Below are 26,088 nucleotides of genomic sequence, written 5' to 3' on the forward strand. Positions count from 1 at the left end.
GTTTAACCGTAGAAACTGTAGATTTTTTATGTAATTTTGCTCTGAGTAAAAGCCCAATAGCCTACACATATATCTCATATATTTGACTGAACTGTAAGGTTTTGTTTTGGTCAGAGTAAGGTTATCCATGGGAGTCGGGTTTCTGTTTCCTGCGCACGGCTGAATAATTAATTGTGGAAAGGTGTGTTACACCTGGCACACATGTTCTTAATTGACACCAGAGAGTGTCTAGCCGAAAGCGAGAGGTTTCACTCCTGCCTACTTCGGTCTTCACTTAAATCCCGTTAAGCAAACCTTTTTTTGTCACATTAGGTCCAGTATATATTTTTTTCTACAAGAGGCTTATTTGATTTAGCGGGTCGCTAATGTTGAAGTTCTTATAAGCTACTGATAGTGTTGTCAGACCTAAACATGTCTTTAAATTAGTACAAAACGAGGTTGTTCAGCAGATACTCATGTTTCTGCTGTGTAGTATGATGTCTGACGGCAGTAATGAATATTCATGAAATACTTGGGTAAATTATGTACGCACTTGCCACCTAATTATCAGTTCCAGTTGATTTCCTGTCTCAAAGCTGTTCCAGTCTAGTTTACAACAGTTTCCACAGGCTGCAACAGGACGTGAACTATCTTGATAGTTAATACTTCTGCATAGCTACAGGCGCGTTGTGGCTCGAGCGCAGCTGTCTATTGCGCCTGCGCTAGTTACGTCGATTTGTTATGATCACGTGGCATTTCGTGACTCAACCAAGGAGGTTCTATATTAACTCAACGCCATGCAAGAAGTGCAACTGCTAGAAATGACGAAATGCCAAGAAAAGATCTCTGATTGCGTGTGACTTCCTTTCCATCTGTGAGTGATTAATGTTTTGAAGCCTGCAGAGAGAGAGAAATACAAACAGACTTTCTCACAGGGTTTGCGGTCTGGCTACCTAGCTAACGTTAGACGAAAAGAATGAGGAAGAAGGCTAATTACTGACTTCACTCACAGTAAGTTTGTCTACATTCACTAACACTAACACGGTGGTTAAAGCTTTCTCTTGGGGACCAAAACTAATTCTGTAATGTATTTGGAGACCAACAACCGAACCCTGTTTTGTTTTCCAGACGACTAACTTGGCGACGTTAACAGTTTTTTATTCAGCTGCCGTTAGCAGGGAGCAGCAGCGGTTTGTCCAGGAGAAATAGAGAGTCCGCTGCGGAAAACAGTGATAAAACTGTAGAGCCTGTAAGTTATGATTTCTATTTTAGCTTTAACTTTTAAAGGGGGTCGGTTGGTCTTTCTGTTTGTTTCAAAGAGTATGTGCAATTCGTGGTTGACTAGGTTTTTATGTCTCCATAATGTGTGTGTGTGTGTGCTATATAAGTGTAGCTCATAAGTTTGTAGTTGTGTGTTACTGTGTCACCTCATCTTCAACTGCACCACCACACACACACACACACACACCATTCTTTTCTCTTTCCCTACCTGATATTTGCAGGTTGGTGTAATTGGACAAGAACAATCTTCATAATTTCAACAGTTATAATATGAGATATAACTTGACTGATGTTATATCTTCTCAGGCTGGGCTGAGTATGAGGAGTGGGCAGAGGTCCTCTCTCCTCGCTTCTCCCTCTTCTCTCCTGTCTCTGTCTGCTGGAAAGTTTCTAGTTCTCTAGTTTCTAAAATGGAGTAAAAACAACACATTTTTAAAAAAAGCATGGCTGTCTCTCCCCAGGCTGTTTTCAGTATGCGGGGCCGGCAGCGGGGCTCCCAGCTGGGCTTGCTGCTCCTGGCCTCCCAGCTGTTCCAGGTGGGTCTGGACAACATTCCCCCCGTCACCCTGGCTGTCCTGGGACTCAATGTCTACCTCTACCTGTTCCCTGCCGCTCCACTGATGCAGGTAAGGCACCAATATAACACAGCTACTACTACTATTACTACTTCTGCTACTTCCACCATCAGTACTACTACTACTGCCACTACTGGGGCAGCAGGGTGGCGTAGTGAGTCTGGAGGTTACTCTTCACCTACCTGACCTAATTTCTTCATGTTGGCAAACATCCTCTCTGCTGAAGTGTCTTTGAGCAAGACACTGAACCCTACCAGCTGCTCTGTAGCTGATCCTGACCTCTGTGGACGAGGAGGGCATGTCCCTACAAGGATCAATAAAGTATCACATTATACTGCCACTTCTAGGTACTACTAACAGTAATTCCAAATAACAATACCACACTGGGAGATCTGATCCATCAGGGAGCTTTTTGACAGGAATACAAAACTAGCAGTTAGGCTTTTGTGAGTGTCCAGCAGCCAAACTGCTCCTATCTCAATAACATTATTATTATTATTATTATTATTATTATTATTATTATTATTAGTAATAGTGGCAGGAACAGTAGTAATAATAGTTGTAGTTGTCCCCCACTATGAAGTATTATCATAGTATTATTATTACTAGTACTATCCATCCATCCATCCCCAGGCCTGTGTGAGCGTCCAGAATGCGTACTGGCACAAAGACTGGCGCCGCCTCCTCCTCTCCCCGCTGCACCATGTCGATGATTGGCATCTCTACTTCAACATGGCTTCCTTCCTCTGGAAGGGCACCAAGCTGGAGCAACGGATGGGCGGAGCCTGGTTCCTCTATCTACTGTCGTTCTTCTCTCTGCTCACCGGATTGGTCTATCTGCTGTTGGAGGCGGGGCTAACGTCGCTCACCCAGGACCAGTCCTACAGCATGGAGTGTGCTGTCGGCTTCTCAGGTACAAACTACCAACAGAATCCAGAAAGACAATACAGTTTTGTTGTTCAAAAGTCTGTGATGGTATTACTGGTACGTTGTTTTCCAGAAAGTAAAAGATTTTGATATGCAATATGAGAAAATATATGATGATATAATGATGTTTCATTAAACTGCTGTGTTTCTAGGTGTCCTGTTTGCCCTGAAGGTGCTCAGTAACCATTACCACCCAGGGGGTGTGACCTATGTGATGGGTTTCCCTGTATCCAATCGCTTTGCTAGCTGGGTGGAGCTAGTGCTGATCCACCTAACAGCCCCCGGGTGAGACACCAATCACAAATCAGAATTGGAAATCTCTCAGGATTCACCATCTCTGGACAACCCAGATATATAGATATTATAAGGTATTATCAATATGAGGTAGTAGAGTCAAGTGGTCCCATGTCTAACTCAATGGGGGCCAATGTTAGTGCTACTGTTCTATTCCCTATGGAGCCACACATGCTGAAATGCTTAGTCTTTTAGGTGCTTTAGATAAAAGCTTCCACCAGATGGCGTTATGTCACAGGTGATGTGTAAGTCTGTGCTCCTCTCCTCAGGACATCCCTGATTGGCCACCTGGCCGGCATCGTGGTGGGTCTGCTCTACACTGCTGGACCGCTGAAGACCATCATGGAGACATGTGCAGGTCTGGTCGTGTGTGTGTGTCTGTGTGTATGTGTGCATGTGTCGTTTTTTGACAGTTTACATGGTTGCTTATGTGTTGAGTGAGTTTCATCACCCTTGGGCCCCTGGAACCTGTTAAAAGCCCAATGTGTAATTGCAAAAATGTGTGAAGTACATGGGCTTCAATAAGAACATTTCCTCATTCCTGGAAAAGTTTGATATGGAATTTTGTCATGTGATTTGAGCCGTGTCATGGCTTCAAATAGCAGCTCCTATTTTCAGTACATGCACTTGCTAAGTGACATATCATTTGTGTGTGAGTGTTTGTGTGTGTATGCTTGTGAATGATAAGACCATTCTAACACTGAAGACAAATGTGTCCATGTGCAGATGTGTGTGTGTGTTTCTAAATCCTAATATCTAAATGTAAATGTATTTACAAGACTCTGTTTATCCATTGAAATGCTCTGTTTTTCTAAATTCCCACCAGGGTTTGTGACGTCAAACAGATTTAACTCCCGGGCAACTACATACTACCACTCTTCAGGTACAACAACATTTAAGGAAATGTTCAATCAAATCAAATCTCACCCAGGAGAGAAGCACTGCTGTGCACGGGGTATCTTCAGTTTTTCGGACAACATTTAAGGAAAGTTAGTCATGTATCCAATATTTGAAAAATTGTGTGATAATTCAGCAAGGTACTTTGTTTGTATGGTGCGATACGATGATATGATAAGTCCTTCTAAAATGTAAAAAGCACTAAAATGTAAAAGCGCTTTCAGGAAACTTTTAGGGGTTCATCAGATTGCAACCATCAGGGAACCCCAGACGATTCCCTGAGGAATCCCTTTATGAATGGTTGAAGAAACCTGACTTCTTGCATATACCTGTAACATATGGGAGTCATCCAAAGAACCTCTCAGGGAGTTTTTTTGCTTTTGAGGAACCCTGTGGTGCTTATTGGCTCTCTTTGGATTTTAGAAGAACCCTGATGAACCCCTAGTTCTTAGTGTAGAGGTCATGCCATGCTCAATGTGATTTTCCAGCACCCCAGTTCAGGCTCTTCTCTCCTCATGGGTGTTTCTAGCTCTGAAGGGAGAATCTTCCCGCTTCCCAGGTGTCTTGAATGCATTTTCAGTCCTGTTTTAAAGCAGTTTAAGCCCTTGTGTTCATCAAGCCTGTTTATCTTCTTTTTTACTTTTTAGCTAGCAATGCTTAACAGATGCTTGTGGGAAGTGCTGGCCGTGGCCGCTGGTGAAAACCCATTTGAAGCCTCGGACTCTTTTGCTTAAAGTTTAAATACGTTTCACTTCCAGCACTTGGTACTCTGAACGCTAAAAACATGCTAAGCTGTAGGCGCTTTCAGGAATGTGCAACAGTGAGACATTTCCATCGAAAGTAATGAGAAAAAGAAGTGGACAGGCAGCCTGCTGCCATCATCTACTCTTCGCCTAATGGGTATTGTTTTCTCTCTCTTTTTTGTGTGTGTGTGTGTGTGTGTGTGTGTGTGTGTGTGTGTGTGTGTGTGTGTGTGTGTGTGTGTAGGCCACAGTGGCACTAGAGGAGGATACTCAGCAGACCAGCGGTATCCAACAGATTATACAACAGACTATAGAGCCCCGTATACAGCAGGACTGTCAGAGGAAGAGCAGCTTGATGCGGCCATCAGAAACAGCATGAATGACAGAGGTGAGAGAGAAGGGTGAGAATAGTAATATACTGTATGTAGAGTGACTGTGGTTAGAAGGAAATGTCACAGGTTCAATCCCCACAACAGCCAGTGTGCCGTGTCAAAGTGTTCTTGAGCAAGACACTGAATTCTCACCTGTTAACCAATTAAAAGTTGCTCTGGATAAGCGTATAAATGTATAAATCTAGTAATAACAATATTTTATATTCTGTAGGACATACGAGCCAGAGAGGAGCAGCTCCTCCTTATGGTTTCCAGCTCTCTGAGGAGGAGGATGCGGCAGCTGAGGAGGTCAGGAGGAGGAGACTGCTGAGGTTTGACCAGCCGCAGATGGGAAGAAGGTTTTAATGACAGATGAGACATGAGAGAGAAGAGGAAACCCCTTGTGAAGTCTGGTCTAAAGTGCTTCCACAGGCCCAGCGATACCGCAAGAACGTTTTACCAAAAAGTCTGCCATATTAACCTGCATAATCTTTTATAATAACCTGCCTCTAACCAAACCCAAGAGTTAATGGAAGATTCCACCCTCAGATACTCTTACACTGTTATATTTCTCCAATCTGTGATGTTCAATGCATTCCAGCAGTTATTTTGTTATGGAGTGTTATAATTTGCTGTTTGGGTGAACCCACTTTCCCCTAACCTGCCTCATGTACATGTACTTCAGGTAGTTATTTCCTATTTCCCACAATTCATTTTGACAACAGCCAGAGAACGGGCCTGTGCTGCAGCGAGCGATGGTGATAGTGACAGCTCAAAACGCATCATGTCTTGTTGCTGCATCACATTCTGGTCTCTCTCCTGCTCCTGTGGGTGGAGAAACTGGTCTCTCTCCTCTTCTACGATGGATTTCTCCCTGTGTGATTGTTGAACGTCTCTTGGTGCAAAATGGCGGCTCTAGAAAGAAGCCCTCGCTCTTTGATTCTGAGGGACTGACACCAAAACCTGACGTTTACCGCTGATGTTTTAGATCCTGAAACATTTTCTCATATCAAACTCCATTGTCGCTGCGGTTCGGCCAGTTATCCGCAGGAATAAGAAAAACAACACAAAACAGCAAAATTGAGCCATTTTTGACTGTGTTAAAGTGTTTTAGGGTGGATTTATCCTTTAATGTTGGCTAAGGGAAGCTACTTTGATGTGTAATAACTACAGAGTTAGTAATGAGGTTTGGACCCCCCATTTTGAAGGAAACTCACCAGGAAGAGAATAATGTACATAAGGCCTTGTTTCATGCTGGAGGCCTTTTCCAGTCAGAGTGGAAATGAACAGTAGACAGTGGAAGAGTTTCATTGTGAAGTGAGATGTCCGCCGTTTGAGAAAAGTGACGCCTACTGTCGCAAAGCGATTGTTGGCATGAAAGTAAAGCACTTTATGCACTACTATTAAATTGCCATAAGACTTCCGTTTACAAGATTATGTTTTCAGTTATGTTTTTAGAATGGAAATCTGTGTTGTTGAAATATTAACATATAAACGTCATACATCCAAAATTGATTTATACAATTTTAGGATGGAACCTTTCATTTGCAGCTGATTTGAACAGAGCGAGAACACAGATTTGCCGGTGACCTTTGGCTTTTAGACCAGTGAACCTCAGGATTACACAGTTTTGTAATCCTCTTGATGAACTCTTCAGTAAGAGTCTTCAATTAGCACTTCTGCTCTAACAGCCTAAGAATCCATTTGAATGCTTCTAAAAGTCTGGAAAAGCTTCAAAGTATTTGATTCCTAGTGTGGGATTACAACTTTTATACTAAGTCATTTTTTTATTGAGGAAATCGATTGAAAACCGATGCAAATTGTATTTTGAAATGTAACCAGAATGTCACCAATGCTCAAATATGCTTTTATCCAGCACAGAAGGGTATCAAACAAGTATTGTTTTTGAGCAGGTACGAAACTGGAAATATTTGAATTCCAGTAATGTATTGGAAGTTAATAATTCTCCAGTGACCCCCAGCTCCAGAAGAAGAAGAAGAAACTGGAGTGTTTTCAGAGGAAGACGGTCCTGGTTTGGCTTGTTGGTTTCACAGTGTTGTCGTCTAACAGAGTTCTGGCCTGTTCAAGCAGGAACCATGATATGATGCTGCAGATGCTTATACTGTATATTCTTGACCGGAGGCACAGGAACAAAAGATCTGTTTCTCACCTAGATCTGATCATGTTTGAAGTCTTCAAAAAGAGAGGAAGACGGTCAGATCTGCAACACAAAGGGTTAACATTAAGGTTGAGGTTCAGACTTTCTGTTCCTGTGTGAATGCAGCCATGATGGCCCAGATATACACTACAGTCTTACTCCTTTGTCTGCTATTGTTTTAGAGTGGAAATGGATTTGTTTCTCTGATTTACATTTTGGATGTTGATAGAGGTGAACTGATTTGAGCTGGGAAAACAGTCAATCAGTTCTGTTTACAATCTATTTTTGTATCAATATAATAAATATATCCTGCTTTATAATTTCTGTTGGTTTTGCTCCATCTGTCAAAAATGCTAGAGAGTATCGAGGGAAGCACAACTCACCTTTTTCATTCTCTGGACAAGAAATGATGTCGGAAAAGCAGAATTTGCATGTATCACAATTTATATTTTAGTTGCAATTCTGAGCAAAAAAAAAGAACAGCACACATTTTGCCAGTATGGTGCAGCTTTTCATTTAATGTACATCAGCAGTCAGACTTCAACTTAGAAATGTTTTACCATCTGAATAAATGATCAACAGAACTTTACAATATACATTTCACAGTCTTAATGCACAAATCAGTGATAATTTGTTAATTCATACTAATGTGAAGGAACCACCCAATATAAGTCCATAAAATCCTGCTGTCTGGAAATCTAACCTGAACATAAAGATGAAGTTCAGCCTGACACTTTATTGAAATTCAGATTTAATTCAATTATTTAAATATTCTATTGAATTCTATTGAAATGTAACAGTGAAAACGTCAAAAGTGCTTCAATTAACCCACTCATTATGTTACTTTATATATAAAAAAAACAGTCCATAAAAGAGGAGCTTGTTACTGAAGCTGAGAATGATTTTGTACACTAAAAGTGCAGTGGGGTGAGACTGCACTCTTCTATACTTGTGTGCTATGAAACATCATCACAGTTTACAGCACTTTCTACACATTGTCGAACAAAAATCCTCCATATTTGGTGATAAAGTCAAAAATGTATGGCCATCAAGCTGAAAACAAATCTGTTCTTCCACCCTGCCAGTCCTGCAGCCATAAAAAGATGGCATCTTGGGTTTGAATATTTCACTCAGTAGCAGCTACAGCTTCAGTGAAGAGTTGGAATGAGCAGATAGAGAATATGTATGTGACACTGTGGTACAATATGGAAAAAATGTGGTTTCTAACTTACTAGTTAAGCTACTTAAGGAGGAAACTTAAGGGGAAACTCATGATGCAAGGGGTTAATTCTTGAAAAGTTAACACTTTTGCGATACAAGTTTTTCACTCAGCAGCGATTTCATATCTTCCATTTACTGAGCAGGATCTGAGCGATGACAGGAAGTAAAAGTTATCGTGACACTTTAACTATAAATCTTCACACCTCAGCTGTGAATCCTCTTTTCGCATTCAGAAAGAACAACACTCATCGGACCAAATGCATCATGGGACTGTACAGCATCTGCTTGTTTTCTGAGCCTTTTCTCCTCTCTGTCTTTCTTTGGTTGAGCAGCTCCATTCTCTCTTTGGCATTTTGCACAAACAACAGGTGAAGACGAAGAGTTTCGCTGCCGTGCTGCAGCTCACATCTTAGTGCTGCGTCCAACTGCAGCAACATCCTCATCCACCATCCCTCCTCCCAGGCTGCAGCACGGCCCCGAACCTCTCCTCCTCTTCCTCCTCTTCTCCTCCTCTTCCTCCTCTCCCTCCCTCTGTCGCTCCTCCTCCTCCTCAGCTGTGATCCTCACTGCTACTTCCTGGTTGGTGGTGTAGTTGTCAGTGGCTGCAGGATTGTCATAGCAACCTTCCTCCCAGGTGACAGGAGAGGAGGAGGAGGAGGAGGAGGGGTCGGGGTCTGCGGGGTCAGAGGGCGTTGCCACGGCGTTGAAGGTGATGAAGCCGATGAGGATGACCACCAGGGAGACCAGGTACAGTCCAGAGAACTGAGGCAACACAGGTTATACATTTAATGCATTTTATATACAGATTTATACTGGTGCAGTTACCTGTTTTGTCATTTATTTGAAGGAAATTCTTTAAAACAAGTGACATATTGATCTCAGAAAATCATATTTTTCTTAAAACAAGTGAAAAAAATGTACTTGAGTCCAATTCACCTCAATTGTTTTCAAAAATTGAAAGGGCCTTCATCTCAAAACAAGCTGAGTGATCTTAATTATTATTGGTTATTGATTTCAGCAAGTAAAAATCATACAAAATCTTCTTTTTCTTAAAACAAAAATTACTTGATTCCAATCCACTTCTCATTCTTTCAAAAAAAAAATTCAAGGGACTTTCTCGAAAAACAAGTGTGATCTTGTGTGTGATCAAGTGTGATCTATGAGTGATCTTATTGTCTCGAAATTCTTTGAAACAAGCGAAACAACAGTGTAGAGGAGCTAGATTATCTGAGCCATTTGGTAGAATTTTATGTCTTGTTTTAAGAAAATAGTAATAGACTCAATAGAGGATTAAATGACTTGTTAAGGTAGATATGTTTTCGCACTTTCAGACTTGTGAATGTATAAACTGTGTGTGAGCGTGCAGCTGTGTGAAGACACGTGACGCTGAGATGACACTTTAACCCTGATATGCAGTCATTAACACACTCCGCCTGTCACTCAAACATTCACCAGGGTCACCGTGACCCAGAGAGAGGGAGGGGGAGGGGGGGCGAGGCAGTAGGAGAGTGTGTGTGTGTGTGTGTGTGTGTGTGTGTGTCGAAAGGAAGCTGAACCTGAGACATTATCATTAAAGCTGCACTAGGGAACGAGCGAGAGGAAACTGTTTGAAACCATTTGAACTTCAATACCCACAAACCCGGTAAGGTGATGTCAGCAAACTACGGAAGCCCATGGAGGACATATTTTCATACATTATATTTACGCTGTTTTCCTGTGATAAGTTAATTTTCTTAGCGTTATTTATGTCATTATCTCAAGATATCTTGAGATCTCGGGATAACAAAATTTTTTTTCTTGAGATAACAAGATCATTTTCTGCTTAGAACTAACATCCTAAAAGAAAGCATATTATTCAAAACCCAAATGTTGAAGTAGGCCAACCTATTAGATTTCAGGGCGTCTTCAGTCAGTCAGTCAGTCAGCATGTCATCATGTCAAGTGTGATGCAGCAGAGTTGACAATCTCGATGAATCATACAAATTAATTTATTATCTCAGGTACAAAGTTTCGTTTTCCCAAGATAACGAGGTAATTACTCTCGCCCATTACTTTGTTACTTTGATAATAAGAAAATTAGGATTATTGTCTCATATAAACTGTGTAGATCTCAAGATAATGGCGATAGAGAAATGACACACACACACACACGACCACGCACACACACACACACACACACACACACACACACACACACACACACACACACACACACACACATAATACAGGGGAGGGGATGGAATTGTTTTTCTGTTACTTAATTTATTTATTTATTATTATTATTATTATTTTTTTGTTATTTAATAATTTTATTGATGATTAATCTCTTGTTACATGCTTTGGCAATATTGTTTGTTTGTGAACTGTCATGCCAATAAAGCACCTTGAACTGAAAAAAATTGAATGGAAATGGAGAAAATGGTATAAATAAAATGTATGAATACAGTATATGTCCTCAATGGGCTTCCATAGTAAACTGCACACAGCCAAAAAAGCAAATGACAAAACAGTATGATTATTACAGTATTTTGCATGGTGATCCACATATGTGTGCTTGTGTGTGTGTGTGTGTGTGTGTGTGTGTGCAGGGGTCCACTCACATGGTACTGGAAGAGGAAGAGGCCGCAGAAGAGGCTGAAGAGGTCGGCGGTGAGCAGGGAGAGGTTGACGGAGGTGGCGCTGGTCAGCTTCACCACCACAGGCATGCAGCTGTACAGAGTGTACATACACAACGCATAGCCACCGAACAGCAGGCCTGGAGGAGAGGAGGCTGCTGTCAGTGTGTACTCAGGATGGAAAGGTAAAGCACTGTTTGGTTGGGAGAGTACGGACAAGCTTTGGCAGTATTCCCTTCATGTCTATAAAGCTCATTTGATATTGAAAGGAAATTGAAAAAGAGAGAGAGAGGAAATTACATGTCAGGATTAGAATGGGGTGGTTGAACAGCCAGTTTTCTGTGTTTTTATTATAGATAATATACAATACTAATATATAATATTATTAGCATAGAAGACCTAAGGGGAGAGAGGAGGATGAGAGGGGAAGGTGGGGAAGAAGAGTGAGAAAGGGAGTATTGCAGAATGATAGCAGTATGGTGGACAAACTTTCTCATCTTTTAAAGGGGCAATAAATAAGATTTTTACTGTCCCATAGCACAAAATGACCATAATATATCTGTGGGGGGTTTGATAGGGTTGTTGATCAATACTAATGACTCATGATGATGATTACTTCCCCAGATTTCTGGCTTTCAGAACTAACTTTCCAGCCCGGACTCTATTTTGCAACAAAAACTCCCCACTCGCTGGTGTTTCAAGACTCTCACAATCCCCAATCCCAATCTGGTCACCAATAGAAATCATAAAGGTCATAGATTACTTAATGCCCCTTTACTCATGCTCAACTTTGGTTTTTATCACACAGAAAAGCGCTGATGAACTTTCCAGCCAAATCAGGAGAGAAACTGAGAGAAACTATACGTGTAAAAGCCTTTTGGCACTTTCAGCCTAATTAATATGCATGTTGATGCGCATCAGAAAAAGATGGAGTGGGAGCAGGAGCAGGGAAATCTCAGCATGGTCATCTTATCCTACTCCAGTGGTGGAAGAAGTACTGAGATCTTTTACTTAAGTAAAAATAGCGATACAACAATGTAAAGATACTCCATTACAAGTAAAAGTCCTGCATTCAAAATCTTACTTAAGTAAAAGTACATAAGTATTGGCAGCAAAATGTACTTAGAGTATCAAAGTAAACGTACTCATTATGCAAACGGTCCCCATTTAGAGAGTTATATATACATTATTGGAATATTAATACTGATTTATTGACATACATGTACATGTAAGCAGCATTTTAAAGTTGTCAACGTGAAGCTAATCTTAACAATTTAGCTATACTTTTGGGTAGTCTAATCTATAACAATGCTATTTAAAAGTTATTTTATAAAGATGATCAAATGTTTTAAATATAAAATATTGATCTGAAAAGTAACTAGTAACTATAGCTGTGAAATAAATGTAATGGAGTAAAAGTACATAAAGTAATAAGTAGCATAAAATGGAAATACTCAAGTAAAGTACAAGTACCTCAAAATTGTACTTAAGTACAGTACAGTACTTGAGTAAATGTATTTAGTTACTTTCCACCAGTGTGTTGTCATTAAAATGTTTCTATGTAAGACAAGTACTGACCAACTTGCCAGCTCCACTGGATGGTGGCAATTTCATGGCGTTCCAGGATCACCCTGTGTAAAAAAACAAACAAACAAAACAGTACAATAACAAGACATTCAAGATATGTTCTAAAAATGTCAGAATTGATCACACACACACACACACACACACACACACACTTACATCTGTATGGTGCTGATGAGTGTGCCGAACAGGCCGACCATCCCCAGGAACTCCACTCTGCTCAGGTTCTTCACTGTGTATTCCTGACACACGTTAGACACGGCATACAGCGTGGCACTGACCAGCACCAAGCCATCACCTAACAAGATGTTAGAGGCTGAGAGGAGGAGAGGAGAGGGGAGGAGAGGAGAGGAGGAGAGAGGGGAGGAGAGGAGAGGAGGAGAGAGGGGAGAGGAGAGGAGAGGAGGGGAGAGGGGAGGTGAGAGGATAGGAGAGGGGAGGAGAGGAGAGGAGAGGAGAGGAGGGGAGGGGAGAGAAGAGGAGAGGAGAGGAGAGGAGAGGAGAGAGGGGAGGAGAGGAGGAGAGAGGGGAGGAGAGGAGAGGAGAGAGGGGAGGAGAGGAGAAGAGAGAGGAGAGAGGGGAGGAGAGGAGAGGGGAGGGGAGGAGAGGAGAGAGGGGAGGAGAGGAGGAGAGGAGAGAGGGGAGGAGAGGAGAAGAGAGAGGAGAGAGGGGAGGAGAGGAGAGGGGAGGGGATGAGAGGAGAGAGGGGAGGAGAGGAGGAGAGGAGAGAGGGGAGGAGAGGAGAAGAGAGAGGAGAGGAGGGGAGGGGAGAGGAGAGAAAACAAGAGGAAATGAAGAGAGTGGAGGAGAGGAGAGCAGAGAGGGAAGGAGGAGAGGAGAGGAGGAGAGAGGGGAGGAGAGGAGAGGAGAGGAAGAGAGGAGAAGAGAAGAGAGGAAGGGGAGGGGAAAGGAGAGGAGAAAACAAGAAACAAAGAGAGGGGAGGAGAGGAAGAAGAGAGCAGAGGGGAGGAGAGGAGGAGAGGAGAGAGGGGAGGAGAGGAGAAGAGAGAGGAGAGGAGGGGAGGGGAGAGGAGAGAAAACAAGAGGAAATGAAGAGAGTGGAGGAGAGGAGAGCAGAGAGGGAAGGAGGAGAGGAGAGGAGGAGAGAGGGGAGGAGAGGAGAGGAGAGGAAGAGAGGAGAAGAGAAGAGAGGAAGGGGAGGGGAAAGGAGAGGAGAGAAAACAAGAAACAAAGAGAGGGGAGGAGAGGAAGAAGAGAGCAGAGGGGAGGAAGAGGAGAGGAAACAGGAGAGGAAAGGAGGGGAAGAGGAGAGGAGAGGAGACATTCAACATTGTAAGACAATCACAACTAACTTAAACAGATCATCGTCCATAATGTGACAAGAGGAGTGGAGAGGCACTTTGGCGATTTCCCATCTGCTGTACTCTATAGAAGGTGACATCACCTGGCACCAAAGATCAGCCAGTAGCAGATGGCAATTTCAGTAGCATTTGATGTCAGGCTTTACACAGATTTGGGTTTTGGGTTTAGTTCCTCTTTAATTCGTTGGAAGGCCCACATCTAAGTTGGTAATCACAATTCGTATCACCTAATGGGAGACATTGGAGCCAAAAAAATTCCCACTTGTCCTTGTAGTTACCACTAGGAGGCTGATGTGATAGTTTTTTCAGTTGGCAACTTATATTTCCAGCAAATCCAATATGATGTAATCACAGCATTATTGCATTATAAAAACTACTGGCCCTCTGATTGACTTAAAGTGTAACTAACTCCCAAACCAAAATCTGTGTAAAGCCTGATATCTAATGGTAAAAAGCATTCTACTGAAATGGCCATCTGCTATTGGCTGATCTTTGGTTGTACTCTACAGAAGGAGGGGTTTGGGGTTTGGTTCCTCTTTAATGAGAGAATAAAGCCTTCAGTGAGGTTCTTACTGGAGCCTTGGTCTCGCCCGGCCAGCAGGTCGGCCCCCACCATGGCCCCCACCCCGAGGAGACAGATGCAGACAGCGATGTAGTGGAGCGGCCTGTAGCGCATCTTCAGCACCCACCAGGACAGGACCATCAGGACCGGGATCACAAAGCAGTCCAGCAGCTGCAGGCAGAGGGCACAAACACAATCTCTCTGATTCAACACATAAATACTCTCAAATACACACACTTACACACTTAAATATACACACATATATCTCTGTATGTGCAGTGATAACACACACACACACACACACACACACACATACACATACAGACACACACACATCCTATGCACATATGAAGAGTTTCATTCTACACCATTTGAAAAATGGACATCTACTCTAAGAATGACTAATGGCATGAAAGTAAATCAGACTTTGGGATATTATTCAAGTTATGATGATTACTTACAAACTAGTAACATTTTTGAAATATTGAATTTCAAGTAGCTTTTTTCCCCAAATGGATATATCGTTTTTTGGCATTAAAAGATTAAAATGTATTGTAATTTATGATGGTGTGATAGGTGCAGACACAAATCAATACTTGATACGATACAGCAAAGTAATTACAACCACTGAACATTTAGTGCAAAACAGACAGTATGAGACTGAAGATTATATACTGCATACATACAATCAGCATAGTGTGCATTTGTATGGTTCCTGAATTTCCCCAAGGGGATTAATAAAGTGCTATCTTATCTTATCCAATCATAGCAAACAGCAAAACAAGGTCAATAAAACTGATTTTTCACTAATATTCATACAAATCACCATCACCAACTATGAGATGTGGAAAATGTAATTTGATGTATCAAAATGGAAATCATCTGGCTTCGCCCATTAAGGTTTAACTCAGCCAATGAGATTACTTCTATTTATTTATTTTATTTGAATTTTATTTCATAGGGACGATGCAATTTAACATAGTTCCAATAGAGAGCATGAAACTGATGTGCTGCACAGAGAGTTTATAGCTATTGCTAATCGTGTCTCTAGTTGGGCTTTTACATGTACAGTGTAATTAAGATATACAGCTTTCGGTATCATAAAACCACAATACACTACAGATATGGAAATACAATAAAATACACATACCACAATACACCAATACACATACACCATACACCAATAGTAATTTAGAGTACAGTTCTGCCTCTGCCACACACACCAACACAGTCCTGCACCTACCTGTATGCTGGTGAGTGTGGTATACTGGTAAGCTTTCACCACAGCGTAGTTTGCCTCCACGTCCACCAGCCCCACCAGCAGGTACTTCCACCACCTGCTCTTCAGAATCTGAAAAATATTGCCATCCCCTGCGTTTTAAAGGGGAACAACCCTGAACTTCAGTACTGAAAATGTGTTTTTTACCCACATGCCCGAGGACAAGTCAGGATACACTGTTGAATAATATTCACTGCTGCCCTCTATGGGGAGGAAAAGAGACAAATAACGCCCCGCGCATTCATTCATGAGCGAATAACCATTGATTTGACAAACCATCCACTGACAAACTGCATGGAGTTTACCAATTTTTGAATAGGTAATAAACTACAACGTAAATTACATTTCAATAAAAGGTGTAATGAGATGGATGCCATGTTTAATTCAACACACTCTTTATTCCTTATTCTGAAGTCAAGTGACATGAGACTCTCCCTCCCCCACAGCTGTGAAAAAAAGAGCAGTTTGCCCCTCCCCTTATCTGTGATGTCACACCAAAGTGTAGCTCCGTTGAAATTAAATGTGAAAATGTAGAAATGGTGATTGCAAGAACACCTTGGATGTTATTTTTCAGCGATAGCGGTATACTTCAAAACTCTCAGCAGTACTGTGGAACACTTAACGCTTAATTGGGTTAAAGTTAAAATAAATATTCTTGTAATCCACAAAGTCAAGTCATTTACATCTTGATTGTATCACAGATACGAGTGAGAATTGTTCAGTTGAACTTTAACTTTAACAGTAACCCATTATGTGCTTTATTTTCATACCAATGTGTTTTCAAATGGTGAATATGTATCTCATCCTGGAGTGAAACTTTTTCAGTTGTCCTTGGGCACATGAGCAGCATATGGTTTTCCTCTTTCTGGCAGAAGAACCTGCTGGTTAATATTCTCTGACAGGGAACCTGAGCACCTCTGTGAACCGTGAACTGTGGTATTACTGCTTTCAATAGATGTAATATGTGACACATACTATTTTGACAACGTTTCTCAAACTTTAGGAAATGGGAAAACCTGAAATGGGTCACAAGCCTGTTTCTAGTGGGTATCATTATGTTTTCAGTTGAGTTATGAACCCAAATGTTTTTACTTGACACTGGTTTCTCAGCTTTATAGGTATTTGTATACTTTATTTATTTTATTTAACCTTTATTTAACCAGGAAGTCCCTTGAGATTGAAATCTCTTTTCCGAGGGAGACCTGGCCAAGACAGCACACCAGTTACAGTTTAAATAGAAATAAAACACAACAGACAGGGAATACAAACATCAGCTACAGTTATAGTTTAAATAGAAATAAAACACAACAGACAGAGAATACAAACATCAAACACACAAGGAAGAGACTATATCCAGCTCAATCAAGGCAGTTGCATTTCTCAGTTACATGGACTTTTAACATGGCTTTTCTAAACTATTGCTATATTGCTATATTTCTATACTATTAATTTATGCTATTATCTTTATAGAATCATACTAACAATAACAATAGTGCAAAACTGATACTTTTAGTAATATTTCTATTAATTCATACTTTAAATTAGTACTATTGCTACATACATCAGTTCAGTTTTGATTCTATTCTAATATCCAGGTGTGAGTGGTGTCTCACCTGTCCTGCAGAGCAGCATGGTGGTGTAGGTGACACACAGCAGGCTGTAGTTCAAGAAGCTCTGCAGCATGGGCGTGTTGACATGGAAGTCTGCGGCCAGGTACTGGGAGCTGATGGCCGTCCCACAGATGAGTCCAGCCAGGCCCTGACCCATGGCCACCGTCCTGGCCAGCTGCCTGGAGGACGGAAAGCATTGTGTGTCATGTGTTGTGTTAAAACAAGCAAATAGTTTTCCTTGACTATTCTCTGCTGGGCCAAACATCAATAAATCATTACCATATTAATTTGGAGACATTATAGAGCAAAGGTATCACTCTGCATATAAACACTGAGCACACTGCGTTCAAGTTGCCACCAGGAGATATTTAATATTCCTTATGAGTCCCTGAAATATCACAACTGTCTTCACAAGCGACCACAAGAACACATTAAATTCAAGACAAGGACGTCATATCAAGTTCAAGCTCATTCTGTCTTATCTGCCTTTGCACTGTATGTAAAGTCTTATTTTGCAGAGTTGACATGTAATAGGACTACAGTAATCCTATAACAAAAAGAATGCAACTAATCCTAATCACCAAAAAAGCAGCAAACAGAATATAGTTACTTCTGGGGGGGAAATGAATGATTACATGTTTGATTTGCCTGTTTGAAAATACATTTGAAGTACTTTCATTGTTAAATTATGGGCACAGACATTATTTTATGTTGAGATAATGGTGGATAACAGCAGTAGATCTTTAAACTTGCAACTATGTGAAATCACACACCTGCAATATCCACCCTCACAAAATATCTTGGAGGTACATTTTGGTTCTAAAAGGCACAAATGAACCATATTTACCCTCAATGATACATCAGCTGTCCTTAAGATGTAAATATCAACTTGCTTTTTAAAAGAAAGTGTAGTTTTAATACTACGAAGGTCCAAATCATTATGTACCTTATGTACCAGTAAACAACCAGATAATTCAGTATCGTCTTTTAATACACACTTTTATAGACTTGCTTTTGTATGATTATTCTCCATCTTCCCCACTTTTAACCTTATGTTGTTTCTTATGTCTTCTGTCTCATTTCAGTTTTTTTGACTCTTTGACTTTAAACTCTGCTTTTAGATAGAATGCTACATAATTAAGCTTCATCATTATAATCATTTATAAGATACTGTCCCAGAGATTATAGCTCCAAATACATAATATATGCTAGTTTCTTTCTTCAACTCACCAGGTGAAAACCTCCTTTGGTTTGAATCTCCTGATCCTCCCAATGAATCCACTCTGGTCATTTTTGATGTCCATGTCCCTCTGTGCATCCTCAGCCTGTTTACCAGCCATGTTGGCACAAAATCCTCTCTTGAGTTTTCCAGTGTACCGACTGAACCCACAAGCTTTTTAACTCCTTCCCTTTGCTCAGCTGAATGATTAACAGTCACAGAATCAGAGGGCAAAGATCACTCCATGACTTGTGAATATGTGTTGCAGAGATCCAGTCTAGTAAAGACAGGGCAATGAGATAAGAAGTGATAATGAAAGAGGAATCTACAGAGGTCATCATCGTGCTTCTTCTGGCTTTCACTGCCAAACTGCTTGTGGCAGACAGTAAAGGGAACTGCTGATGTGATGTGCTGAGATAAGATACTCAGAGAGGAAGAAAGGAAGATAATGTGCTTCATCAGTGTTTTCACTGAGGTGTAAATGGTCAAAAACAGAAGTTCTTTATGCAGTACTCACTGAGAAAAAGGCACGTTCCCTACTCTACCAGTCAAAAGTCTGGACACACCTGATTGAATGTTCTATGTTTTTCAGTCTCTTAAAGCCATTTTAATCTAAAGGCTTCTCCTTAAATGCTTCAAATTTGTTTCTTAGACAAATATAAATAGTGAAATTGATCCTATGTATGAATTTCTTTCCAAAGCCTTTGTCTTTCCATCAAGGCAAAGGGTGGCTACTTTAAAGAATCTAAAATATAAGATAGTTTTGATTTGTTTAACACTTTTTTGGTCACTGCATGATTCCACTGGTGTTATTTCATAGTTTTTATGTTTTTACTATTATTCTAAAATGTGGAAAATAGTAAAAATAAAGAAACATTTTGACTTTTGACTGGTAGCGTACATATGACCCATTAAGGTACATAGAGGTTCCTTCCTATGTTCCAAGACGGCGATTGATTAGTCGTATAGGCACAGAGGGTCGTTCCTACACTGAAGTATGATCTTCTTCTTCTATCTTCTTAATGTCATTTTACTAGACAATTTCTGTCTTTGCTTTAGCTTGTATTTTTGATTTTGTCCATTTACTTTATGTAAAGCACTTTCACTTGCATTCTATGTATGAATGGTGCTATAAAAATAAAGTTATTATTATTAAGTTATTATTATGCTCGTAGTTACCCTTGAAAAAACACAGAAATCAGATAATAGATGTGTTTAGAAAAAGAGGAGGTGGCAAAGTGCAGCCAGTGCTTTTGAAGGGAAACAAATTCTCTCAGCCATGTTCTCAATGCAAATCACTGAAGAACTTACAGCAGATATTAGCATACTGTTGGTTTTTATCTCCTCCATTTATATTTAGAGAATCTCTTTGTCAAGGACAGAAAGCTCTGCAGGGTCAGACTGACCAGACACAGCATGAAGTATTGTTACCGGAAATATCCTCCTGTCAACCAGGGAGGGAGAGAGAGAGAGAGAGAGAGAGAGAGAGAGAGAGAGAGAGAGAGAGTCTCTGAAGGATTCTTATTGGATTGATCATCTACATATTTTCTCACTTTTCAACAAAGTGATAAAGCAAAATCATTATCATCATAATTTTCTTCTTCTTCTTCTTCTTCTTCCTTCCAGCAGAGGGAATCAGTGAGAACGCACAGTAAAGCCGGCCGGATGCAGTCAAATATCACAACCAACTGCAAAGTAATTTTGATGTTGATGTTGAATCATCATCATCATCATCATCCTCTTCCTCTTCCTTTTCTTCTTCTACATTTTCTTCCTCTAATGAATAAGTAATAAGCAATATTATTTATTCATTAGGGTAAGAAAATGGGGAAAAAGAAAAAGGGAACTTATAGTGTGTCTCCTATGTTATTATTATGATTTTCCTATAATGTTCCTATATAGTTTATAGTTTTGCTGTGATATTAGTATAGTATTCTTCTAACATTTGTTATATGATCACTATAGTTATGTTTCGTAAGAGTCTTTCTTCTATATGGGAAAGTTTCCAGCAGTGCGCAGTGGTGTGAATAAGTAAAGACTGCTGGATGTAGTAGGCTACATACAGCAGTATACTGTCTATAGAATTAAGTTAGGGTCTCTGATGGTGTTCCAGGGGGTGAGGAATAATTACATTTCACTGTTGGTTAAGTTTAGGAAAATGAGAGAATGATACAGGAATGTCTATTTTGATCAGTGGTTTAACTCTCCCCACTGTAGTCTTCACTATCAACAGCTGTGCAGTTCTGTACTAAATCACATCCAACAGCAGAAGGTGTTCTCAGATGGATTTCTGTCAGACAAACTCTTATCAAATGGGCGTCAGTGGTCTAATGAGTATTTATTAGTTGGGTTTTGACATGGAAAGGTAACTCTGGTGTGAAGGCACTTGGGCATTACCTAATCCTCTCTGCAGGAGATGAGACAGCTGTAGCACCTATCTCGCGAGATTCTGCGAGGTGATAAGTTGGAGGAAACATGGCGACGTCTAATTTGTTAAAGGTAAGAAGCACTTAAATGTATCGCATTTCCCATATTGGTATGCGGATTCAGACATTTTATTGTCACGTATTTGCATGAAACCTGGCAAGTGGGTGCGTTTGAAATCACACTTGTCACCGCTGTCGTTCGCAGAGGTTCAGCTGCAGCACAAATGCAAAGGTCTCTCTCTTTGCTAATGCAAGCTAACCTGCTAGCGTCGTATGCTGGCTAGCTAACAGAGCCGGCAAACGGCTCCCCTCTTTCAAAATGAACCCACTAAATAAATCGTCCGTGTTCGCAAGGCCTTGTTGTGTGTCTTCCTTGTAAACGGCGTATGCGTTAGCGCCTGTGACTCGGCTGTCTGTGAAGTTGAGAATGCAGGTTTTTCCAAACAGGTGCTAAAATGATTAGCTAGCAGAATAATTAGCCAGGTAGCTTGCAGGCTAGCAGTAGAGTTAGCTTTGACAGCCGGCCCGCCCCCCTCTTTGACAGCTCCAACAACTCAGACTGTCTCAGGCAAATCTGGCTTCACATTCCAGTACAGATAAGATTTATTCCAAAATAGCTGAGAGGAATGTGCAACAATATGATTTGATTTCATGTGAATTACACAATATCTCTCTTTGTCACACTGTCTCTGTGTGTCTCGGTCTCTTTCACACACACACACACACACACACACACACACACACACACACACACACACACACACACACACTGTCTATGTGTGTGTGTCTTGGTCTCTTTCACACATGCACACACACACACACACACACACACACACACACACACACAGTCTATGTTATGTAACTTACTGTATGAGATAAACATGTTTATCCCTCTCTACCCCCCCCCAATCTCTTTGTTGCCTTCCACCTCTCTCTCTCTCTCTCTCTCTCTCTCTCTCTCTCTCTGTACTTTCCTTCTCCTCTCTCCCCTCTCACTGCCTTCGGTCTCTATATCCCTCTCTCTCTCCATCTCTGTCACCCCCCTTTCTTTCTAACTCTGTCTTTGTCCATACCCATGTCACTGTCCCCATCTCTGCCTCTTTTTCTCTCTCCCTATCTCTCGGTATCTGCATCTCTCTTCCCTATCTCTGTCTCTCTCCTCTCCTCTCCTATCCTCTCCACCTCTTTCTCTCTGTCTTTCTCTCTCTCTGTCCCTCTCCTCTCCTCCTCTTTCTCTCTGTCTTTCTCTCTGCCCCTCTCCTCCTCTTTCTCTCTCTGTCTTTCTCTCTCTCTCCCTCTCCTCTCCTCTCCTCTCCTCTTTCTCTCTCTCTGCAGAACAAGGGGTCCCTGCAGTTTGAGGACAAGTGGGATCTGATGCGGCCCATCGTTCTCAAGCTGCTCAGACAGGAGGCCGTCACTAAGCAACAGTGGTTCGACTTGTTCTCGTAAGAGCCGCTCTTCACTTCAACCCTTATTTCCTGCTGCCTCACCTCATTTCTTGCCGAGGGCCTTTGCGACCCATCGCTGTTGCACCAGAGTACCAGTATTTAAAAAGTACTATGCTGTCTGATTTGAGAAAGCTTGAGAGTTTTCCCAGAACTAGTACTCTTGTTTGCCGTGTTTCATGTCACATTTACTGTGGCCAACTTGCATGAAATTCGCACACCCGCGGATGTTAATGCTTGTAAAAGACTTGATTATCTTCATGCCGCTTATGTTCATCCTTACATTTTACCAGAACGTCATGCTCAGGAGGACTTAAGATAATTATGTCCAGCCTTTCACATGACCGTGTTGTTTTGCTGCGAGCATGCGAGAGCAGAGGAAGTTGTGCATCAGCAAAACATGATCCATGGTAACCAGTTTTTGTAGTATCTGTTCCCTCTTTTTAGATGAGCTGTAAATGGCTATTTGATGGGGGAAACATCTAAAAGAAATCTAATTATGATTAAGTATAGTTGAGTATAAACAGCTGTAATGATAATGTTATAATGTATAATTCATTTTTTCTCTTACTGGAGCTGGTAGGGATTTAGTATCTTCCTCAAAGACACTTCAGCAGGGCGGATGCTTGCTGGGCCCTTTAGTTGAATCAAAGTCTTGATACATGGGTGTCTACCTGGTATCAAAGTCAAAATTTTGGTAGGGCTATGACAGTAACAGCCAGTCAGTACCTCATTCCCCAGTTAAGGCCTGTTTGAGGGCAGGAAACAAACTTTTTTAATCCACCGATCACAATTGCTGGTACATCCCAAAATTCACCAGCCTTTTACTATTTTATCTGCCAACTAGAAGTTTAGAATTAAATAAGGAAAAAAAAAGGAACTCTAAACTCTCTAATGACTCTAAATGATGACTGGTTACCAGCTGGTAGTGTAGACAGACTCAGTAGACTTACCAGCATTTAGCTGGTGGTTAGGGTGATTGTATTTGGGATAAGACGTTTATATCAGCATCTTCATATCCAGATGATGAAAGCCAATGAGTGACTTAACAAGGAGAAAGTGTTTTGGATGTCTTGGTTAAGGTTTTATTTAGGATAAGCTATTTACATTCATCGTTATTTCCCAAACCTGAATATCTCTGTTTGTGAATATAAACTGACCTCATGCAGACTGTGAAAACCAACAGTAAGTGGGTTGAGGTGTATTCATGCCTCAGTATCCCAGGAACCGTTGCAGATCCCAGATAGATATCACAGTCAGGTATTTCATAATTGTAAGAAGAGCTTATCTGGATTCACATAAAGGTGATACGATGTTTACATGCAAATGGAATACTATTTAAACACACTGATTCACCAGTTATACTGCACATGCATTTGCATCTAGTGGTTGCCCAGGACAAATCTTGTGCTTTGGTAGTGTGTAATCCACTAAACTATAAAAGGCTTATTCCCTGGGCCTGGTGTCCTTGGCTGTTTGACAGTAGCTGTTGAGCTTAGGCAGAGCAGTTCTCACTGACTTTACCTGTCCTGATTTTACCAACTAGTCCAGGGATTTGATTAGGTTACATTGATTTGATGAGTATAAAGGAAACCTTCAAGGATATTACAGCAAAGTCAGTGACTTATTTCCATTGTGGTCCTTGTGTTGTAAAGATGGCAAAACGGGTTCAGTCATAAACCCATTCTCTCCATAACCTCCAGACTGCCACTGCTGTGACAGATTACAGGAAATTGATCTGAATTCTCCTCTATGCAACCGTGTCACACACTCTCAAATATGGCCTGGCCCTCTCATTACCCAAAAGAAACAGACCTTTTTTTTCTGAATGAGTCTTTTGGGGGTCTGTCTTCTGACATCCATTTCTGAAAAACAGTCGTTTCAGTTTTATACTCCTCAGAATATCCACAGAGAGATTTTAGGAGTTTTGAGAGGCTTTGGAATGAAAACAACAGCAAACCATTCACTTAGTTTGGCTCCCCAGCAGCATCAACACTGGTTGTTACTCTCTTTGTGTTTCCATGTGTTATTGATGCATTCAGTTCTGCCTGTGTGAACAGTGTGGCTGTGATATATGATTGTACACATGGTTTATTGTATCAAGTCTGGTGTTTCAGTGAGAAAGGAATTTCCCACTGCAGGATCAATACGACTGCTACTACCAAAGCTACTACTACAGCTGCTTCAGATCCTGCTGTCATTCTAAAAAAAAAAAGTTGCATTGCTTTGAACACAGAATGGGAGAACAGTCCACTCACAAACCACAGCATGCTATTTCAGTGCATTGCAAACACACACTTGGAATAGGCTTAGATGTGACTAACATGTGTTGTGCTTTACATAACCCCTACACAATGTAATAAATATGTAGGTAAGCCTTTTGCGAGGTGTGTCTGGCTCTTACAGTGGGGTGGAAGCCTATCCCTTGTTTCCATAGCATAACTGACTCAACTTGTTGTACCCACTCATAATAGAAGGCTGGTATCCAACTGATTTTAACATGTAGATGCCTGAGCTTTCTGATGGCTGTCTCTCCCAATTTTGTAGTTGAGGCGTAACATCTGCCATTTGGTGGACTCTGTTGTCCAAGGCATACACTTTTTTATTATTAGTGACCCTAGTGGGAATTGAACCCCTAACTCAGGCAGTGTTTGTGCCTTGCTCCACCCATTTAGCTACACAGGGAATGGAACCACTAAAGCTGTGATCACATTGGATGCTTTTTTCTCCTGTTTTCCTGCTTTTCTCCTGAGTTCAATGGACGCAAGGAGCATTACATCATTCTTGTTGCTATGCAACACAAAGTTTTACAAAAACAATCTATCTAATTAGTTTTAGCTTGGTAACTTGAAGTAACAAAGGGGATAACGTTGCTGAAAATATAAATGGTCAAGAGAAAGTTAGTAATTGCTCTGCTTGTGCTTCAAGAAATGGATGATGAGTGCATTTTGAAATGGAGGATGTAGGAGAACAGGAGCATGGAGAGTTTTATCATCTCGTCCAAGAGCTCCGCCTAGATGGTACCCATTTCAAGGGCTATTTTTAAATGGATATAATGTACGGTATGGCTAAAGCTGAGACAGGTTCAACTTGGAGCGCCCAGGGGAGTTCCAAAACATGAGGCCCGTAGTAAAGAGCATCCAATATGATCACTGCCCAACCATGGTAGTGTTACTGCCTTGCTCTACAGACTGAGCTACACAGGAAAGAGAACACCTTAACCTGCCAGTGTTTGTGCCATAATCTGAGTGAGCATGACACTGTGCTGCAGTAGAAACCTCGTCCTGACCTGGATCTTCCATTTCTTCCTGCCTTTACTGGCATGCTATAAAAGTTGTGACATTGTGATGTTAGAAACTATTGTAAGCATCCAGAGATTCAGCTTTTTCTTCCTTTGATTACATTTTGTTGCTAAGAAATATTGCACAAAAGCTTTATATTGGCTGGAATTATATTTGTTGTGTGGCAACATTAGCTTGTTGAAAATTGAACTCCTGAAGCCTTGCTGTTTTCAATGGCAGAACTCTGAATAGATGGCTACAGGCTCGCCTTACTCAAACTAAATGGAACCGTAGTATTC

At 41.1% G+C, this 26,088-nt stretch overlaps 3 protein-coding genes across 5 annotated transcripts in view; 2 read left to right on the forward strand and 1 right to left on the reverse strand.

The window, feature by feature from the left end:
* Positions 1–754: 754 nt before the first annotated feature.
* rhbdd1 (rhomboid domain containing 1) lies at positions 755–5,624 on the forward strand. 3 transcript variants are annotated; one of them, XM_071537872.1, is made up of 9 exons: positions 755–990; positions 1,108–1,228; positions 1,722–1,886; positions 2,469–2,748; positions 2,915–3,047; positions 3,326–3,414; positions 3,883–3,939; positions 4,941–5,084; positions 5,300–5,624. In XM_071537872.1, the coding sequence occupies exons 3-9, from the start codon at positions 1,734–1,736 to the stop codon at positions 5,431–5,433; spliced, it is 990 nt and encodes a 329-aa protein (XP_071393973.1). In that variant the 5' UTR covers positions 755–990; positions 1,108–1,228; positions 1,722–1,733; the 3' UTR covers positions 5,434–5,624. The 3 variants fall into 3 exon arrangements, with proteins under 3 accessions (XP_071393973.1, XP_071393974.1, XP_071393975.1); XM_071537873.1 differs by lacking the exon at positions 1,108–1,228; XM_071537874.1 differs by lacking the exon at positions 1,108–1,228 and having other exon boundaries at positions 781–853.
* A 3,224-nt stretch (positions 5,625–8,848) lies between these two features.
* Positions 8,849–18,758, reverse strand: LOC139659569 (solute carrier family 35 member F2-like). The gene is made up of 8 exons (XM_071537877.1): positions 18,649–18,758; positions 17,422–17,597; positions 15,773–15,900; positions 14,541–14,700; positions 12,805–12,961; positions 12,640–12,692; positions 11,047–11,201; positions 8,849–9,208 (listed from the first exon to the last, which is right to left on the reverse strand). Exons 1-8 carry the CDS (start codon positions 18,756–18,758, stop codon positions 8,849–8,851), a joined length of 1,299 nt encoding a protein of 432 aa, XP_071393978.1.
* Positions 18,759–21,112: 2,354 nt separating this feature from the next.
* LOC139659565 (cullin-5) overlaps positions 21,113–26,088 on the forward strand; it is a 19,579-nt gene continuing 14,603 nt past the window's right edge. The window contains exons 1-2 of the mRNA XM_071537871.1: positions 21,113–21,136; positions 22,399–22,508. Coding sequence (XP_071393972.1) covers positions 21,113–21,136; positions 22,399–22,508 — 134 coding nt within the window. The remainder of the gene's footprint in view (positions 21,137–22,398; positions 22,509–26,088) is intronic.

Source organism: Centroberyx affinis, unplaced genomic scaffold (genome assembly GCF_046629955.1).
Source record: "Centroberyx affinis isolate AG114_WGS23_722 - 3 ecotype Tasmania unplaced genomic scaffold, CSIRO-AGI_Caff_v1 ptg003142l_1, whole genome shotgun sequence".
Classification (NCBI taxonomy): domain Eukaryota; kingdom Metazoa; phylum Chordata; class Actinopteri; order Beryciformes; family Berycidae; genus Centroberyx; species Centroberyx affinis.